Genomic DNA, 19,420 nt, shown 5'->3' with positions numbered 1-19,420 from the left:
TGTTGTTGTTAAGATTTATTTATTATATATAAGTACACTGTAGCTGTCTTCAGACACACCAGAAGAGGACATCGGATTTCATTACAGATGGCTGTGAACCACCATGTGGTTGCTGGGATTTGAACTCAGGACCTCTGGAAGAGCAGTCAGTGCTCTTAACCGCTGAGCCATCTCTCCAGCCCCTAACTCCCAAATCTTGACTGCAAGTTGCAAAGAGAAACTCCAAGGCAGGCACTTAGAAAACACTCATGTTTAATGACAGTCTCGGCTTTCTTAAAAAAGGCTTTATACACTGTATACACATTTACATGGCTTTGGGAGGCACCGGTGCTGGGAAGAGGGAAGGCCCCAGGGAGAAATGGCCCAGGGCAAGGCTGTGAGGTATGTGAGGCCGCTGAGGCTCAGTGTCTCTGGGAGGAAGCAGCTGCCTCCCTGGCTGGCTGTGTAGCTTTTGGCCTACGTTCCAGGAAACACTCATCTGAATATAATCAGTCCAGTATCTCTCCAGAGCCGACTTAACCAGGAGAGATGCTGGCCCAGGTGCTTAGCTGTGGCAGCATGGAATCCTGGGCATCTCCTCACCATGGTACCCTTGGCATCTCATTACCAACACCACTACCAACAGGGACCTCGTTACAGAAACAGAATGAAGACACTGTGGTTCCTGAATTCCCATGGGGGGTTCTTTGTGGGACAGAGATGGAGGCTTGGCAGTCAAGTTGACTGTGGATTACTGGTAGCTGACATATTGTCAGCCCAAGACCTCCCTTATTTTTAAGTAATGTCAAAGCCTTTGCCTTCTCTGAGACAGTTGTTGGCAGGTGACCATGGCCAGCATGGTCCTCCCTGCAAACAGTGGCTGCACCCCAACCCACTCCCCTGAGGAGACCTAGGCCCCGTCTGACCCATGCCTGAAGCCCAGGTCCACAAATATGGCTGTGGCTCTCTTTAATGATATAAGTGCCCTGAATGCATCTGAGGTGTCGTCAGCGGAAAGTGTTGGCAGGCTCTGCACAGTCAAAGAAGTCGGGACCTATGGGGCGAGGGAAACTTTCAAGGACTTTCACCTTCACAGGGTCAAACTTCCAGTAGAGATGGCCACGAAGGAAGTAGGCATAGCCTGAAGAGAGAAGGAAGTCAGTCAGTGGATACTAAGCTCTGCGCAAACCCGTCAGGCTGGGTACGGGCAGACACCATGCAGGCTTGGGTCACTAGTGAATTTTGGGAATCTGCCAAGCTAGGCATGGTAGTAGCTTCGTGTTCGCACTCCCTGCAATCAGAAGGCAGAGGCAAGAGCATCCTTGGCTACACACTGAGTTTGAAGCTAGCCTGGACTACAAGAGACCCTGCCTTCAAAATAGATTAAGTTGCAGGCTCCAGAGCTGGCTTTTCAACAACCTCCTTTCCTTCCTGGGGACCTTTCTGTCTGCCCCAGGTCCAGTAGGGACTGGGACACTCAATTTTTATCTGTCAGAAAAGGAAATACTGTTCCTGTTACCAAGCTCCCCCTTACTCCCACACCACACAAGGCAATGCCAGAGATACAGAGCTTGAGGCTACTCCAAGTAGTTCTCCCAGTGAGGCCCAGGGTTGGGGAGCACAGAAGCAGGGGAGAATAGCAAGCAAGAGAGTTCTCTGCACTTAGGAGTAAGCCCAGTGGCTCAGTGGCTAGGAGCAGGGGGTAATAGGAGTCCTGGCTCTACCATTGTTCATCCTTACCGGATGAATGGTTTAGTGATCTTCTTGCCCCTCTGACACTATGCTAGTGAGAGCTGTTTTTTATTTTTCTTTTCTTCTTTTTTTCAGAGCTGGGGACTGAACTCAGGGCCTTGCTCTTGCTAGGCAAGCGCTCTACCACTGAGCTAAATCCCCAACCCCTAGTGAGAGCTGTTATGGTCAGGCATGGTGGTGTACACCTTCCATCCCAAGCAGATTGCTATGAATTCAAGCCCAGCTTGGTCTACAAGGCAAGTCCCAGGTTAGCCCAGGATCTAGTAAGACCAGGCCTCAAACAAAAGAGAGCGGTCGTGATGGCAGAAGGCTGGGGCTGGGATTTAGCTCAGTGGTAGGCGCCACCTAGGAAGCGCAAGGCCCTGGGTTCGGTCCCCAGCTCAAAAAAAGAAAAAAAAAAAAAAAAAAAAAAGGCTGTTCTGAGACCTACTTCAGACATGTAAGGAGTGTGGTGCCTTGCCTGAAGCACTGTCCACCCTTGGTAGGCACGGGCTGTGGCCAATAGCCCTGGGCAAGTCTGTGTACCACTTTGGCCTTCCGTTTCATTTTTAACCCCGGGGTGGGGGTGGGGGCATAACACTGATTGGCTGCCAGGAAGGGAGACAGCAGCACTAGACAGAGGATCTGTGAGGATCTTATGGGTCTTATGAAATCTGAGCCTGGGGGGCGGGGTTGGGGTGGGGGACTCACTTCCCTCCAGTTACCGTAGCCTCAACTCACCCTCAGCATCCTGGAAAGCAGCGTCGATCTCAGAAGGTACCCCCCGCCAGTCGGTGGCGCGTCGGGGCACCGGATTGTCCACTCGTTGGGTTCTGGGGTGGAAACGCCAATAGTCTCCACCTCGGAAGAAGTAGATCTTGTTCTTCTCAGGACCCCAGACCAAGGCAGCATGGACCGGGGACCCCTGCAGGCCCAGCTTGGAGAGTGGTGCGGGGCCTAGGACTGGCTTCTCACCGTCATATACCCAGTACTGAGCACCTGCAGGAGAAGGGACGCTGTCGGGAACTTCCGAACCACCACTGCCACACCCAGTCACTGTGGATCTGCCTGGCCACCATCAGGGACCCTCTCGGCCTGTTTCTTTTGTCTGCAGAACATTGCTGGCCAAAAGTGCTGTCTCAACAACTCTAGCCCAGAGGGATGTTAGAACTAGCTGGGATGAGCTTGGCTGAGAAAGATAAGCTTGGGTTCAAGAAGCCCAAATTAAGGTTATTCTGGTCAACAGAGGAGTGGCCATTGCAGATGTCTGCTGACCACCCCGGGGGTCCCAGCCCCTGTAACTCAGGTCCCTTGGCTGCCTTGGAATGAATATACAGGGTTCTCATGCCTCACTTGAGTTTATGAAGTCCGGCCACCTGGAACGTTCTAGGTTGTCACCGCTGCCAGATGAGAATTGAAATCACGGGCTCCAGAGTCACTATGCCTAGATCAGTTTCCCGCCCTGCTCTTTCTAAGCTTCACTCCTTAAGTGAGTCATTCTGCCTCTGAGCCTAAGTCCTCATCGCTAAAGCCCCACCCCACGCAGCAGCTTTAGGGGGTGACTATAACAGCGCGCAGCCGCAGTGTGCAAGTCCGCGCTACTGCAGAGACTCTCAGCTGTGCCCAAGGAGTGAGCCCCACTCTTTCTTGGCTCGAAAGTCTCAGGGCACCGTGTCCCTACCCACTGTGTCCCCGAGTCCTCTGTCACTATTCCTGGCTGACTTCCAATCCCCACTCACCTTGGAAGAACCAAATCTGACCCTGGGCATCCTCAAAAGCTGCATCCACAGGACTGGGTAGTCCCTGCCAGTGCCGAGAGGCCAGAGCAGGATACCCGGGCTGCAGCCGCCCACTGCGCAGCCTCCACACAAAGCCCGCCTTGAAAAAGAAGAGCTCGCCTCGGATGGTGGAAACTGCGTCAAAGGAGGTCCCACAGACATCTGGAGGGACTTCCGGCTGCGGTGGGATAGAGGAGCCGGAATAGAGCATATACCGGAGCCAGCAGGGCTGAGGAGGGAACAGGGGTGGGGTCTCACCTCTGTCTTCCCCACCCGCCTCCTTCTTACCTCCTGCAGTACAATCTCATTGGTATCTGTCCCAGCCCTGGAGCTCAAGGTTGGGGTCGGGGAGGTGGGGGTCAGCTGGGGCCGGCCATAGAGGTGCTGGATGCCCCTCCGGTCATCTGGGCTAAGGCTCAGAGGGTAGCGGAAGGTGTAGAAAGGGGACATGAGGGCCTTAGCTGCTGTGGTGTGTTGCAGGCCCAGAACATGACCAAATTCATGAGCTGCCACTTGTAGCAGGTCTGTGCCTGGAAAGGGGGAGGGGGTGAGTGAGGTGGCGGACCCCACCGCTCGCCACCCGTAGCCTGATAGATCTCTAGACCCCAGTTTAAGTGCTCCTTAGTTGCCTCATCTGGAAGATGGGTCTACAGCACATACCCTTGTCCCCGATAGTCCAAGTCTCGTCATAGTCAAAGTGTACATCCCCTTCTCGGTGGGTCTTAGGGAAGAAGGCATGGGCCAGGATGCCCCCAGGCCCATCGAATGGCAAGTTGTCCCCATGCCAGTACCTGGGGGGCAGGAGTGGGGAAGAACACAGTGAGAGGCCTCGGACAATGGAATGTGCTCCCAGAAAGGTCCCAGGCCGAGGGGGGGTCTCACCTGGTGAAGTCAATCATGATGTCAGCGCGTCCCTCGTGCACCTCGGTGAAAGTGAGCGGAGTCACCTCACTCCATACCCGGAGGGCCTCTGCCACGGTCTGCCGCACCTGCTCCCTTACAAGTTGCCATGGGAACCGGAGGATCCTGGGGGGAGGTGGAGGGGCCTGGGCATGGGGTAAGGAAGCCCCCTGAGGACGGACTTGAGGAGTCAAGCCTCCCCCCGAGCTGAGTGTAGTGACTCAAACATTTCTTCCCAGCATTGGGGAAGCTGAGGCAGGAGGATGTCTGTGAGTTTGAGGCCGTCTTGGCTATTATGTGAAAGCCTGACTCACCACCTCCCCCCCAAGAAAGAAATGTTGGCCTCTGGATGATCAGTGAGTGTGTGTACTCAGGGCTGGGGCCAGGCGCGTCCTGGGTCTCGAGTTCAGGGAGCTGTTTCTGGACGTGTGGGTTCACTTTTGTATGGGTTGGGTCTGTTTAGATAGATACACTGAGTGGGATGGATGCAGGGCCAGGGATCCCAAGACCTGACAACTCACCGTGAGGAACTTGTTCAAAAATTGTGCACCTCTAACTCACCTCCAGTGTCATGTGACCCTAGACCACTGCTCCTCAGCTTCCTCGCCACCTGCTGAGGGACCTCCTATGTCACCAACAAGTAGCCCACCATTACTTGTGTCCACCCACAAAAGGCCCGAGTTGTTATGGTGGAGTTGAGCAAACTACCAGAGCCGTGGCTTTCTCTGTCCTATTCACTACAGGACCCAGGCCTGGACTCTCTACTAAAACCTGGGTGAGGGGTTGGGGATTTAGCTCAGCGGTAGAGCGCTTGCCTAGCAGGCTCAAGGCGCTGGGTTCGATCCCCAGCTCCGAAGGAAAAAAAAAAAAAAAAAACCCTGGGTGAAATCTTCCCCCAGGCTCTTTCGGCTACCAGAGAACATAATCTCTGTGTGTGTCTAGACTAAGGTTCCAGGTTCATGGATGGCTGAGGGGAGGAGAGTCAGTGGGCATGCAGGTCTGCGCGCGGTGTGAATGAGGTCTTGGGCACCTCAGGATAAAGGCTAAGGATAACATACAGTCCCCTGCCTTCTGGTCCCTACCTATAAGTGAGGTCTGTCTTCTCCCAGCGCCCTCCCGACAGTACGAAGCGCTTCTGCCGGTTTCGGGCGTTCAGTACATCCGGCGGGTCAGGCACACCACATCGCAGAGGTCTGGAGCTACTAGCAGGACCAGGGACCCAATGGGAGGCGGGGACAGATGTCAAGCTATTAGGCAGAGCTGCGGGCAGGAGCTGAGGCCCTCTCTTCACAGGGCGGTGACGGTGACTCTCCTGGGCAAGAAAAGACAATGCAAGAATCGAGTCAGACTTCAGATCTCCAGGGCCTAGGGGTTGAGATGTAGTTCTTTAGCACAGCAAGCTTAACCCAGCCCCATTGGATTGCTGGGCAAATGGAGGCGCTGAAGAATGTGCTGGCACAAGGCTGTTGATCTGACCGAGGAGGTCTAGACGGGAGCCCATTGAAACTAGGGGAAGATGAGATTATGAAGCCCTAACTGCATTCTCCACATATACCCAGGAAGTGTCTGAGCACGTTCCCCCAGCATGGAGAGGCTCCATGCAGCCTGCAGTACGGCCCCTGGCTTCCTTACCTCACAAATGGGGATGAGACTCCCCATAAGTGTTGCTATGAGAACCCGAGGTGATACGCGTTGAACGTTTAGCCCGGGTTCCTTTGGGCACCAAGTAACCGAGGTTTCTTTTATGGCGTATGTGGGATGCTGGCCATTGAATTCAGGGCACACTGCACTTGGGCCCTGCCTCTGAGACACATGCCACCCATCTGAGGCCCCAGTTCTAGTAGAGACATCCTGCCAGATCTGCAACCTCCAGTCCCTTTAACGCACGGAGGGACAACCAGTTCCCACCCTGACCATGTCTCAGGGCCACAGATGGCACACCCTCCCTCTGTTCTCCCTCCAGGGAAGTGGTTCCAATTCTCCATTTCTGGAAAAATTACAAAGCACCGGGTGCCTCCCAGGTAATTTGCACAGGTAATCCTGAAACTTTACCTGGGGACCCCCCTTAGTGTCACAGTGAAGATGTGGACCAGGTTCCGTATGACCGGCCACAGATTCCTCTTCCCAACTCTACCAGGGGGAGTCAGTGACCCTCTCGAAGAACGGCAGGGTGCTGTCATCCCCCAAAGCCTTTTCTAGCTCAAAGGTCCCTCTTCTCTGACACCCACTAAAGCTGGTAGAGCAGCCATGAGGAAAGGAGGAAAGACAATGGACCTGAAAATCCTTGCCATCTCCACCATGGTCCCTTCCACATCCCTCCCCACTCCACGAGGCAGCAAGGTCATGGCCAGGAGCTCTGAGCTTCTGAAAGCTGAATTCTAGTCAATGGAATTCACACTTCACTGCTTAAGCCCTGCCCTCCCTCCCGCACTTGGGAATCCCCTCTTCCCAACCTCAGTCCTCCCAGGAATCCCCTCTTCCCAACCCCAGTGCTCCCGGGACTACTAGGATTTAATGGGCTATACTGGTGAGCTCAGAGAACCCCTGGTCTCATCTATAGCCAGTGAGAGTTTGGGGAACGGTTATTAGTCTAATTTTATCCCAAATCCACAACACCCCAGAACACGAATCAGAGTCCAGAGAGGTTAAAGACCTCACCCGGGATCACACAGCAAGCCAGACAAGAGCTGGGCTCAGCCCTGGGGCTTACCGCCTCTCCTCAGAACTTACCCCGACTTGGCTCCCCTCCAAGATTGCACATTCCTAAGCAGCATTTACGTTTCTAGTGCATTCTCTCTTTCTCAGCTAGCAGCCTTCCTCTGGCCTGTCCCCCTGGGAGAGACCTGACTCACTCTGCCCCACCCTCTCTGGCCTGGCAGCTGCCAATCCACAGCCTCAGACGCACTCAAGGGACTCTTGGCTGACCCAGTCTCCCGGCAGGACATATCTCAGACGCTCAAGGTCAGTCCCTAGGAGTAACTCCCAGTCCAGACCGTGGGAGGAACCTAGTGGAAGGTAGTTAAGAAAGGGTCCCAGACTAGGAAACCACTGGGGAAGACCAGGCTGCTGGTCTCAATTCGCTTTCAGTCTAACGGGAATGAAAACTGGTCAGTAGGGAGTCACTCGGCTAGGCTGTGAGGAGACAGCAGACAGCAGAGAAGTCAAGGAAACAGCCCAAAACCTCACTGGTGCACGGACCACCCTGTGCTTCTGCCTAACCCCTTCTCCCACCCATCCCTGCTGGCTCCAGAAAGGAGGGGAGGTCTCTGGCCGCTAGCTTGTGGAGCGGGGGATGGGGCGAATAAATATTTACCGAGCTCTTTTGGCCCGGCTGATGGCAGTCTAGGGATAAAAGCGTTAGAGGTGACCGACCCTCTCTTTGCATCCATAGTGTGACAGATCCTCCACTCAGACCCCATCCCAGTCTTGTCCCTGAGCCCTGTATAAGCAAGCAGAATGGCTTGCCTCGGTTTTTTCAATCCTAAATGCACAACAGGAGGTACCGATGCTCCTTCCTGCTTTGTTCCCTTATTAAGAAGTCAGGGGAAGTGCAATTCCCCAATGCCTGAGTTCAATCGATGGCTTATGTGTTGGCGGTGGGGGGCGGGGGAGGGGGGCGCGGATTAACCACTCTGCTCCAAGCTCTAGGGCAGGGCACTCCATACTTTACTTGAGCAGGTCCTGATCCACGATCCCCACTCCCTTTTCCAAACTCCTTTGCTTCCGAGCCCAGTGTGCGGCAAAACTGGCAGATGGACCAGCATGGCTGGAACGAGGGACCAGTCCTGGGACACCTGCCTGTCATAGCTTCCTCCCATCATTCCTTGAGCTGGCTGGCTGCCTCAGCTGGCCACCGAGGGCAGGGTAACCAGTGGGCATTGTAGATCCGTAGTGGTCCCAGCTGCAGCCTCAGTCCAGTCACTACTCAGACAGGTGCCTGAGAGACCAGGCTGGAAGAAGGATGCAGTCTTTGGGACACACAGGCTGTGAGCCCCTCGATCCTCTTCTCCCCCTTTGCCTCTTTGCGCCCCCTTTCCTCCCCCCCCTTTGTGCTTTTGTTCCCCGAAAGGCTACAGCACGCAGTTTCAGAGCCCCCTTTGATTCTGACTGCCACCTGATGCTCTCACACACAGTCTCCTCAGGTGCATTTTCTGTCGGCTCTCAAGTCTCCCAGACTTGCCTCCTGAAGGTTGAGGTACCTCTCGCAACTTGGGCCCCATTTTCTCCTTCCTATATTCTCCATCCATCGTACACACCTTGCAGGGGTGCTCACTGGAACCACACTCCCGGAGGCCGCCCCTTTTTACCCCCTCCCCCCGGACTTGCTTTGCTTCATTCCTGTGATGAACAAGGGGCCCTGGCATCCACTCCCTCTGCTACCTCTATCAACACACACTCCAGCATCCCTAGCTGGGGCTGGAGAAGCCGGTCCCCAAACTGAGTCCAGCGCAGAGTCGCGCCTCACCAGCCGCATACGCGCGCCACTTGCACGTCGCCAGAGACTGGGAAGCTCATTAGCATGTTCAGAGAGACCCAGAAGGCATTTCGGGGATCGACTGCACTGAGGTGCAGGGCGCTCGGTGGGTCAAGCTCAGCCAGTGGGCCCAGCCCGCGTGCCTAGCCCTCCCTCGGGGAGGAGTGGCGGGCACTCACCGGTGGCCTGGCCCGGGCCATCAGCTGCGGCGGCAAGAGCAGCAGCAACAGGAGCAGCAGAGGAAGCGGGAGCAGGAGGGCGCGCGAGATCGCGCGGAGGAGACAGGCGGCCCGTGCCATCCGCCCCGGGGCTGCTGGGCCTGCTGGGCCAGGCTGGGCCACAGCCCCTTATAGCATTCGCCCCGCCCCCGCCGGCGCCCGGACCGCACCCCCACCGCCCCGCCTTCCCCTGCCTTTTGTTCTAAACTCCACCGGCCTGCAACAGCCGTCCGGGTTAGGGAGGAGTGCCCGGAGGGGCTGGATCCCTTAGAACTAGTGAGAGCCCGGGAGAGCACAATTCTGCTCTTCCAAGCCCACTTCATAAGTCTCATCCTCCTACAGGTCTCCGTGGTGACTTGACTTCTTTTAGCCTGTGGCAGGTGGTCGGATCCCCAATCCAAACAGCCCTAGCTAACAGGAAGGTGGTACAATAGCTCCCGCAAGGAGCGCGATATTGAAATGTGACCTCGGGGGGCAGGGAGGGGGGAACTGAGGTAGAAGTTGACCAGCCTCACACCTTAAAACAAAACAGAGACGCGTCTAGGAAGACGCGTATAGAAAGATCGGTGGTTGGAAGCACTTGTTGCTCTTGCAGAGAAACCCCAGGTCCGGATCCTACCCCCCACAGGGTGGCTATCCTAGGGTCCGATGCCTTCTTCTGACCTCCACGGACACTTGGCGCACACTGGTCAGCGAGACAGTCAGCGAGGATCTTGGAGGGAGGGGCCAGACTTTTCTGTACTAGCAGACAGATGACTGGGAGGAGAGGAGCAGGGATGTTTGAGTCAAGAGTCGGACATTGGAATCTCAGGTTGTTCCCTGGCCAGGGGGCATACTAGCCAACAGGCTTTTCCTGACCAGTCATGCTCAGCCGTCTGAAACATGGACAGCAATAGAGCTGAGAGGGAGATCCGCGTGCTGAAAACAGTTTAACTAATCTCTGCAGGGGGTGTCCAACTGGGCAGGGTACCCTCTTGGATGACAACATCTCTACTGGGCATTGCAGGCCTCTCCTGCCAGGCCTTCTTTTCTCTGCTGAATTCTGGTGGACCAGTACCGCCCTGAGCCGCTGAAAGGTGCAGGGCACAGAGTGGTGAGTTTTACTTGGCCATCTGTAATCTTTTAAAAAGCCTCTCCTTGGGGTTGGGGATTTAGCTCAGTGGTAGAGCGCTTGCCTAGGAAGCGCAAGGCCCTGGGTTCGGTCCCCAGCTCAAAAAAAAGAACCAAAAAAAAAAAAAAAAAAAGCCTCTCCTTTAAAAAAAAAAGATTTATTTATTATAAAAACGAGTACAGTGTAGCTGTCCTCAGACACACCAGAAGAGGGCATCAGACCCCTTTACAGATGGTTGTGAGCCACCATGTGGTTCCTGGGAATTGAATTGAACTCAGGACCTCTGGAAGAGCAGTCAGTGCTCTTAACCACTGAGCCATCTCTCCAGCCCAAAGCTTCACCTCCTCCCCCCCACCCCCACCCCAAGCTGGGGACCGAACAGGGCCTTACGCTTGCTAGGCAAGCGCTCTACCACTGAGCTACTAAATCCCCAACCCCAAGCTTCACCTTTTTAAGGCTGCCATTTCTTCCTGTCGTCCCTCCTCCCTTCCCACCCTCCCCACGCCTCCTTTCTTTCATGACAGTCTTCTATGCATACATGTAGCCCAGGCAGACCTCCAGTTCAAGACTCCTCTCTTAGCTTATCTGACTGGTAGGATTTCAAGCTTGTATCGTCATATCTAGAAATTCAAGGTCTGGTTCAGCCTCATCTCAGCAGTGTTGGTCAAGGAATCATAAAATGGATGAGGTACTCATGTTTCCCCGTCCCCAACACACACACACACACATAAGAGAGGGTTTCTCTATGTAGTCCCGGTACTCACTCTGTAGAACAGGCTAGTCTCATACTCAGAGATCTGTCTCTATTAAGGGAGTGCACCCCCATCACCTGGCTCTCATAAATTTTCTGGCCTGTATAAAAGTATAGCATTTTAAAAACAAACTGTTTATTGGATGCAATGACGAATGCCTTTCATCCTGACATTTGGGAGACAGTGACAGGTGGATCTCTGTGAGCCTGGTCTACAGAGTGAGTTCCAGGACAGCCAGACTAGATAAAGACTCTGTCTCAACAAAACAGCCCCCAAACCCTAGATCATTTATTTGTGCAACCTAAAAAGCCTTCAGTGTTGCCAGGGATACGTGACCCTGTTTTGAAGAACTTATAGCTTACCAGACAGAGCGACCACCCCAACCCCCCACATTGCCCCACATTAGCCCACCTAGTAGAGGATCTGAAAGGGCAGAAGGATAAATTTATCCAGGTGGGCGAGCCACTGAGGCCCACAGAAGGAGTCGAAGCTGCAAAAATGTTACCACTTGCCCACTGGATACCACGTAAGCAGAAACCAAAAACACAAACGAGTGTGGGGGGTCTAGAGGGAGCCTAGCACGTTTTGAGGAAAGAGTAGCTTGTCTTTTACCTACTCGCCTCACCTGAAAGTCTACTCTGCAGGTAGGTGGTGATTCTACGTCAGGAAGAGAGCTGAAGTCTTAGTGAAAGAAGCCTGCTGCAGAGGCTGCTGAAAGAAACCAGGTTTGGGACACCAGAGTGGACGATGCGTGGTTTTAAATAGTCTGGACTCGCTGTTCCTGAGGCTTTTGAATTTTCGTGTCAGGCGAGCTCTATTGTCACAGTAAAGGCTACAGAAGAGGAGAGAGAAGTCGAGGCACCTCTGTGCCTGCTCTACTCTGGCCAAAGGTTATTATTCTTTGTTTTATTTTGTTTTGTTTTGTGGGAGTCAATTCTGTGTAGCCCTGGAACTCGGTCTGTAGACCAGGCCGGCCAGGAACACACCAGATCCACCTACCCATGCTCCCCCAAGTGCTGGGGTTACAGGTGTGTGCTACCACCATCCGGATCTTTAAACCTTTTTTCTCTCTAGAGGTTTTGACATGATTCCAGCCAAAGGTCTCTGAGGAAAAGACTGTAAAAATCGAGTTCCAGAGGACAGGGAAAGGAAAGGCCTTTGGTGGATCCTGGGACGGTTACTGTCAAATTCTGTCTTGTGATGGGACTCAGAGAGCACAGCCTGGCCTGGCATCTCCATTTCCTTCTCTGGTGGTCTCTGGGCCTCTTTTTTCTCTCCTTGGCTTCTGGCAAACCCCTATTCCACTGTCTGGGTTCTGCGATGGTCCGAACAGAAAGACCTGCCCTCGCTGCCCCTGCCTTCCGTTTTCCAAAGCTCAACGGAGTCCCTAGGACTCTAGTAGCTCCGCCCTGCATTAGGATGGCTCAGGAGCTCTAAATCCAGGAGGTTACTGGAAGGGCGAGCTTAGGCCCCGCCCAGTTGTGGGGGCGTTCCCGGAGGCCCCGCCTCAGATCCCGCCCATTTCACCTGACTCTCCGGACGCTGCCGCGTTAGTTCTCCGCACCGAGCGTCTGCCACGGTCCACGCTTCTTACTCATCTCCATCTTGATCCCACCGCTGTCATGCCACGAGGAAGCCGCAGTGCGGCTGCCAGGCCGGCCAGGTGTGAAGGGGACAGGGACCCCGTGGGGACGGGTGAGGGAAGCGTGGGTACTCTCCCAAGGGCGTCCGCAGAATGACCTTGGAGTCTGCTGCGCCATGTTGGCTGGGGGAGGACGGGGACACAGAAGCGCGAATCTAAGGCGAGGGTCGCCCTGGTCCCTGGAGTAAAGGGGTTTGTTCCCGAAGCATTAACCTTGCTTCTCTCCTCTTGCTTCCTGCAGCCGCCCAGCCCATCCTCCTGCGCACCCACCACCCTCAGCCCCCGCCCCCGCACCTGCCACCTCGGGACAGCCCGGTCTTATGGCTCAGATGGCATCCACCGCCGCAGGCGTAGCTGTGGGCTCAGCTGTAGGGCATGTCGTGGGTAGCGCCCTGACCAGTGCCTTCAGTGGGGGAAGCTCAGAGCCTGCCCAGCCTGCGGTCCAGCAGGTAGGCGGGAGGACTCAAGAGAGACAGAGGCAGGATTGACTCATGGTTGCCTAAGGGACTGCTTAAGTGTCCAATGAGGAGTGACCCAATATATTCAGAGTTGCCTCAGGCCCAGGATTTTGAGGGTCCTAACCCTCATGGTCCTTAAATTTACTGTCACTCGTTAGAAAGCTCGCCCTAACCCTCATTTGAAGGCAAAATATCTGATGGTCAGAGACTGACTCCCGCTAGATCTTTTAAGAGGGAGAACACTGAGCTCAGATCAGGCACAAAGACTTGTCCAAGGACGACGCCTGACCCTAGAGGAGCAGGGAGAGATACAATATTTCCCAAGTCCTTGTTTTCACCAAAGCCCAGCCTGTCTCATGACATCTGTTCCCTGGTGACCTGTGCCCCACAAAGGCTCTGCCACTCCCCACCAATCTTGAGCCTAATCCAAATGTTGGTAGCAGTGCGAGCCCTGGGTTAGGAGAATCCATGTGACTGAGCCAGGAAGGTGCTGTAACTTGGGGTAGGGCTTATACTCTGAACACAATGTAGTGGACAGCTTTTTCTAGAGCCTTCTCTTACCCCTCCCGCATCTGTCTAACATGTCCATTTTGAGGCAGAAAGACAGCCCTGTCTGTATCTGTTGAGCGGCTTTTAGAGGGCCGCTGGTTCACCCTGTGCAGGGATGCAGCCGAGGCTAGACAGGGGTAATGTAGTCCTGGGTCACTCGGCCTGCCTTGGGGTGCCAGGGATAGGGAATCAGGAGAGGCAGGAAGCCAACAGCTTTGGCACTTAATTTTGGGGTACCAACTCTGAGCTACTCTTCCCCAGGCCCCTGCCCGTCCTGCCTCTCACCCCCTGCAGATGGGGCCCTGCGCCTATGAGATCAAGCAGTTCCTGGACTGCTCCACCACTCAGAGCGACCTAACCCTGTGTGAGGGCTTCAGCGAGGCCCTCAAACAGTGCAAATACAATCACGGTGAGCGGTAGTTCTGGTGCACGTGGGGCTGGGAGGGGCGGAGCCTCCGTGCCTGCGGTTGTTCTGGTGCACGTGGGGCTGGGAGGGGCGGAGCCTCCGGTGCCTGCGGACTGACCAGCGGTCTGTGCGGTGGTTCTCTCCACAGGTCTGAGCTCCCTACCCTGAAGAGGCTGTGGGCTTGCTCGTAGCCTAACCCCTCACCGACAGTTTGATGGCGAAGAGACGGTCCTTGTGCGTAAGGAAGGACAGTTCTCACCCCGCAGAATAACAGGGGACAGAAATGTTCAATTAAAAAGAGTTTACTTTAGACCACAGCCTGCTGTGTGCCCACTCACTGCCCTGTCTGCTGGGAGGCGGGATCAGGGGAGATAGGCGGACGGCTGTCTCATTAATGTGCTATGCCTGGTTAATGTGGAGGTGGGAGAAAGGAGGTGTGTGTGTGGGGGGGGGGATCTTATGTAACCCTGTGCTTTCTGTCCTTGAACCTCTGGGGTGGGAGGAACCCTATTATCTGCCTCTCGGATAACAAAGGACAGATTGATTATTCTGGGGACTCCTAAGTGGGGAGAGGGGTGAGGCATTTGCAAGTGACCCCTGGGACCTGAACCCTCAAGAGGAGCCTAATGTCTCTGCCCACAGGAACATCTGTAGGCTTCACTCTTCTTGTTTTGTCCCTGTATCCTTTTCTCTGCACTCAAATGGGGGATGAGGGAGGGCGGGGGCTCTCACATCCTGTCTGTGACCTTTTCCCTTCTTGCTGATGCAACTTCTTCGTCATGCCAGGTTCTGAAAGAGGAGTCCTCCCCGATTGCTGTCTGTTTGCCGTAGATCATAAAGCAGAGGTCAGGGCCTGTCTCCTTGGATCCAAGTCCGGCTTGGCTGTGGTGTGCTGGGTCATAGGACCTGCTGGAATGGACGTAGGCCCTTCAGACCCCAGCTCCGGACTGCCTCATCATGTAGTTGCTATGCTCACTGGGTTCAGTCAGCAACTATGCGCTGCGCACCTACTGGGCGCTAGGCTGGAGAGCGGTGTACCGGCTTCTTCCTAAACTCGAGCATTTCTGCTTTTAGAATGTGTATACTCCAGCAGTTCAGTGGGGTTTATCTCTAGTTACAATGGCTGCTGTCCTGGGCGTGTAGATGTGGGAAAGCTGTACCTCCCAGCGCAAATGTCTGTCTCTCAGTAAAGGATCTCCCTTTTGGATCTTCCTGGATTTTCCCTACCTTTTCTGTACCCAGCTCTGGCTCCAGTTAGCGGTTTCTAGCTGATAGGGAGGTGACCCTTCGAGACCTTGAAGAGGGACCTTGTTCCCGGTGGCCACGCCGAATACCCGGGCGTCTTCTCTGACCATTGCTTGGGGTTGGAAAGCCGGAGAGCCAGCGCAGCTCCTCTGGAAGGCCCAGGAAATCCTGTCGTTGGGAGCTGGGCAGATGTGTCCCCACCCAAACCTATCTTAATACTCACCTGCTAACTCCGGATACTGGTCATCCAGGTTGTCCAGCAGCGACTCATAGTGAGCGGGGGACCCATCTTTCCCCTCTACAGAGTACAGAGAGGACAAGGACCCTAGGCCATCTGCTGGTCCCCATAGTACCCTTCATTCTGTATCAGTTTCCTGGCCCAGGCTGAGGGTTGGGACAGGCATCGGATAGGGACAGTTGGGGACAGGACTCAGGCAAGACTGAGGCTAAACAAGATCTTAGTCGGTCTGTGGCCTGCTGTCCCTCCCATACGGTGCCTTACAGCTGCAATGGAGAGTCTCCGGCCCCACTTACTAATGACCTGTACCAGGACATAGGTCCCTTGCTCCTGTAGCAGGGAACAGGCCATGGAAGGGGCCTCGGTGACCTCTTCTAACTTCACCAGGTGTCCGTCCTCAGCCAGGAGGGCAATGGCTACTGGAAAAACATGGGGGACGCTGAGGAGGCCGTATCCCAGCGGCACGGGACCCTCAACCCTTCCTCCCCTGGCCCTCCTCCTCACCTTCTCGGGGAAGCCGAGCCTTCCGTTTCAGATGCATAGTGAAGTTTGCCAGGCTACACCAGGGATTCACCAGCTCCTGGCAACCAGCTACAGGAGGGGCAGAGATGAGTGGGTGGGAGTCATAGCTTCCTCCAACTAAGAGAACTTCTACTCCCACACCCAGAGAGATGCGGCTCCACTAGGATGATGGGGCTAAGACTCAGCTTCAGGCCCCGGCACCCTAGGCAAATGCTGCTCAAACTGCAGACTTTTCATCCATCCATCTCCTGCTGTGTAGCGGGCTGGGGACCACAACTGAAGTCCTCCCCAGACTCTGGCCCTGCCTCTTGAGAACAGCTTTCTCAACTAACCACCCCCCTCCCAGTCTGTATCTCTTCTTCCTAGGTCTCTAGGGTAGAGGGAGGCTAACTCCTGAGTATGGCCCCTGTGTTCAGGGATGGGACACTCTCCTTACCTCCAAACATCACAGTGATAAACATTGCTGCAGAAGGAAGGAGACAGATCATGGAGCCTTGAACCTCTTCCTCCTCCTCCTTTCTCCAATGCTCCCACCGAGGAACTGTGTGTGTGAGCTTTGCTCAGCTCCTGGCTCCTGCTCACCTACTGGCCCAGCGAGTCCAAGACCGCTGGCCTCTTCTTTCTTCTGCTGCTTTCTGGGTGCCAACAGCAGCTCCTTCAGCTTCCAGTGGTCTCCATGACAGTGGGAGCTGCCGAGACATCTAGGCAGGAAATGCTTTTATTCCCAGTCTCCTGGTAACTGGACCTAAGGAGGCGGGCCTTCAAGTGAAGCTCTGGTCAGACCCACAGCCCAGGTTTCAGACTGAGTGAAGTCCCTAGGTGTGGTGGTTTGAACCTGCTAGGCCCAGGGAGCGGCCTTGTCGGAGGAAGTGTGTCACTGTCGGGGTGGGCTTCTGAGACCCTCCTCCTATCCACGTGAGAGGCAGTGTGCTCCTGGCTTCCTTTAGATGAAGATGTAGAACTCTCAGCTCCTTCTTCAGTGCCCTGCCTGCCTGGATACTGCCATGCTCCTGCCTTGATGACAATGGACTGAACCTCTGAACCTGTAAACCAGCCCTAGTTAAATGTTGTCCTTTATAAGAGTTGCCTTGGTCATGGTGTCTCTTCACAGCAATGGAAACCCTAACTAAGTCACTAGGATACCCTGATACTGTTCAGGGACCAGGGAGAGAGGATGTGTAGGCTGCAGGGATGTGGGCACCCTCACCAGTCACTTCAGCCCCCACTAACAAGGGCCTCTTCCCGCCTGGCTTTTGTTTCTCTCTTCCCAGCCTTCCAAGTCTTTTCTTCTGTTCTTGTTTCTTTCTGTCTTCTCTCCTTACTTCAGTTTATGGAGGTAGAATTTACACTCCCCTTTTGGAGTGTTTATAGTTAGAAACAATTAGTTACACGGACCCATCCCCCCAACCCCCCAGCTGGGGATCGAACCCAGGGCCTTGCTCTTGCTAGGCAAGCGCTCTACCACTGAGCTAAATCCCCAACCCACACAGACTTATTTTAATGGACGTGATTTTGTATGCATGCTATGGATTATCTCCTTCTACCCTGTGGGTCCTGGGGGCTGAACTCAGGTTGTCAGCTTTGGTGAAATCTCCTTAACTCACTGAGTCATCTCTCTGGCGCTGTTTTCTAGTTTCGACAGGTCTTTAACGACCACATCTAGGATGCAGAACGTTTCCATCATCCCTTTTCCATTGGTGACTCCCAGAAATTGTGAGAATAAAAACAGCCCTTCACCGGCCACCGTGGCGCATGCCTTTAATCCCAGCACTCAGGAGGTGGAAGCAGGCGGATGTCTGTGAGTTTGAGGCCAGTGTGGAATACAGAGGGAGTTCAAGGACAGCCAGGACCACACAGAGAAACCTTGTCTGAGAAAAACAAACAGACAAAATAGAAAAGAAAAGAAAAGCAATGTCTTTAGATTCTGCCCTCCTACCCTACCCTAACTAACCTGGGTGGCTGTTGGTAGGGATTTTATACATGTTTGTCTAATGACAAGAGCTAACCACAAAAGACTGCCACAACCATATCTTTGCACAAAGGCCACCACGACCTTACAGAAATACTCCCGCAAGGTTATCCACCCAGCAACTGTGTGTTTATTCTTGGACTGGGGCCATTCTTGTTATGGATCCTTGTAGCCAAGGAATATTGTTTCAAAATACCTTACGTAATCCGCCTCATCTTTAAAAGCTTCCTCTTGGGTTGGGGATTTAGCTCAGTGGTAGAGCGCTTGCCTAGGAAGCGCAAGGCCCTGGGTTCGGTCCCCAGCTCCGAAAAAAAGAACCAAAAAAAAAAAAAAAAAAAAAAAAAAAAAAGCTTCCTCTTGCTCCAAGTCTCCTTGAACAGCCCCACAGCTACTTACTGCACACAGACAGCATGCGGGTCCCTCCCTCAATGTTCTCTTAGACTCCCAAACCCCCTTCATCTTTAGAGAATCTTTCACATAATCACCCCCCCTCCTTGGCATCACTGCGTCTCCTGCTGGTCTCTGCAGGCGGCCCCATGGTGCACGCTTTCTTCGTGAAACCTGATCCGTTGTGGGTTACGGGCTCTGGGTTCCATAACGGCTTCGCTTTTATTCCTGAAGGGCGCCTTGTCGTCCGGGAGTACAGGAGTTTGTCGACCCATTCACTGGGCTGCTGTTTCTGGAATCTGGGGAGCTAATGAATGAAGTTAGCACGGGCTTCTGTCTACGCGTCTTTGTGTGCCCGTGTGAGCAGTTTGTTCTTGTGAATGTCACGGGAACACCCGCAGGGTCATCTGGTGTGAACGTGGGCTCGGCTTTATAAGGAAGGTGCTTGTGCATTTTCCAGTGTATACTCGGTTTACATTGTCTTGTTTTCTGTCTTTGGTTGGCTCTGGGCCTCCTAGATCTGTAGCTGGCCAGACTACCTACTTGTTATTTCTCGATACTAGTTAGTGTCCCTGCACCCCCAATACCGTGCACGTGCACGCGCGCGCGCGCGCGCGCGCACACACACACACACACACACACACACACTTCTTTTTGTATCCAGAGACTCACAGATGCTAAGTGTTCCCACCACTGAGCTATAATCCCAGCTATCAGCAACGCTGGCCGGCATTGGGTGTCCTATATTTTCCCGATTCTCTTTCTCCTCCTCCTCCCAGTCTCTTCTATGTTCTACGTTCTCGGGCTTAACTCCCCCGCGCCCCCTCTTTTGCGTCCACCTCTGTGGTTATTTCCTTACTGTTTTTCACCCTATTCCTCAACCTTTCCTTTCATCCGTCACCTCTCCTGTCTCTCTGCTCTCTTGTTTCGTCTTCTCCTCTCCAGGAGCCTCCACTAGAATCCATAGCGTCAGAAGGGTACCCCATGGTTCGCCTTCCGTAGGCACATCTCTGGATGGGTAAGAAGGGGTCTGGGTCCTCCCTAGAGCTCCTCGCTGACCC

General features: G+C 54.2%; 3 protein-coding genes across 3 annotated transcripts; 1 reads left to right on the top strand and 2 right to left on the bottom strand.

Annotated features, from left to right (window-relative positions):
* Positions 1-233: 233 nt before the first annotated feature.
* On the bottom strand, positions 234-9,170 carry Mmp11 (matrix metallopeptidase 11). Its single transcript, XM_032888247.1, has 8 exons — positions 9,042-9,170; positions 5,471-5,700; positions 4,371-4,514; positions 4,149-4,279; positions 3,777-4,018; positions 3,450-3,666; positions 2,452-2,709; positions 234-1,120 (listed from the first exon to the last, which is right to left on the bottom strand). The coding sequence occupies exons 1-8, from the start codon at positions 9,159-9,161 to the stop codon at positions 987-989; spliced, it is 1,476 nt and encodes a 491-aa protein (XP_032744138.1). The 5' UTR covers positions 9,162-9,170; the 3' UTR covers positions 234-986.
* Positions 9,171-12,454: 3,284 nt separating this feature from the next.
* Positions 12,455-14,315, top strand: Chchd10 (coiled-coil-helix-coiled-coil-helix domain containing 10). The gene is made up of 4 exons (XM_032888863.1): positions 12,455-12,606; positions 12,827-13,034; positions 13,854-14,001; positions 14,147-14,315. The coding sequence occupies exons 1-4, from the start codon at positions 12,566-12,568 to the stop codon at positions 14,164-14,166; spliced, it is 417 nt and encodes a 138-aa protein (XP_032744754.1). The 5' UTR covers positions 12,455-12,565; the 3' UTR covers positions 14,167-14,315.
* On the bottom strand, positions 14,285-16,528 carry C18H22orf15 (chromosome 18 C22orf15 homolog). Its single transcript, XM_032888864.1, has 6 exons — positions 16,440-16,528; positions 15,986-16,072; positions 15,778-15,900; positions 15,467-15,541; positions 15,226-15,392; positions 14,285-14,907 (listed from the first exon to the last, which is right to left on the bottom strand). Exons 1-5 carry the CDS (start codon positions 16,489-16,491, stop codon positions 15,253-15,255), a joined length of 477 nt encoding a protein of 158 aa, XP_032744755.1. The 5' UTR covers positions 16,492-16,528; the 3' UTR covers positions 14,285-14,907; positions 15,226-15,252.
* Positions 16,529-19,420: the final 2,892 nt, after the last annotated feature.

Source organism: Rattus rattus, chromosome 18, assembly GCF_011064425.1.
Source record: "Rattus rattus isolate New Zealand chromosome 18, Rrattus_CSIRO_v1, whole genome shotgun sequence".
In the NCBI taxonomy this organism is placed as follows: Eukaryota; Metazoa; Chordata; class Mammalia; order Rodentia; family Muridae; genus Rattus; species Rattus rattus.
Note: the sequence above shows the minus strand (reverse complement) of the source record. Positions and strands in the feature narration are given on the sequence as shown.

Bases quoted from the DNA above. Each gene is read 5' to 3' on its own strand.
- C18H22orf15 (XM_032888864.1), bottom strand. From the start codon at position 16,491: ATGATCTGTCTCCTTCCTTCTGCAGCAATGTTTATCACTGTGATGTTT. The intron at 16,073-16,439 runs GTAAGGAGAGTG...CCCCTCCTGTAG, and splicing joins TATCACTGTGATGTTTGGAG to CTGGTTGCCAGGAGCTGGTG. The intron at 15,393-15,466 runs GTGAGTATTAAG...TGGGCCTTCCAG, and splicing joins CCAGTATCCGGAGTTAGCAG to AGGAGCTGCGCTGGCTCTCC.
- Mmp11 (XM_032888247.1), bottom strand. From the start codon at position 9,161: ATGGCACGGGCCGCCTGTCTCCTCCGCGCGATCTCGCGCGCCCTCCTG. The intron at 3,667-3,776 runs GTAAGAAGGAGG...ATCCCACCGCAG, and splicing joins ATGAGATTGTACTGCAGGAG to CCGGAAGTCCCTCCAGATGT. The intron at 1,121-2,451 runs GTGAGTTGAGGC...TTCTCTCTTCAG, and splicing joins TGCTTTCCAGGATGCTGAGG to GCTATGCCTACTTCCTTCGT.
- Chchd10 (XM_032888863.1), top strand. From the start codon at position 12,566: ATGCCACGAGGAAGCCGCAGTGCGGCTGCCAGGCCGGCCAG. The intron at 12,607-12,826 runs GTGTGAAGGGGA...TGCTTCCTGCAG, and splicing joins GCGGCTGCCAGGCCGGCCAG to CCGCCCAGCCCATCCTCCTG. The intron at 13,035-13,853 runs GTAGGCGGGAGG...ACTCTTCCCCAG, and splicing joins CCCAGCCTGCGGTCCAGCAG to GCCCCTGCCCGTCCTGCCTC.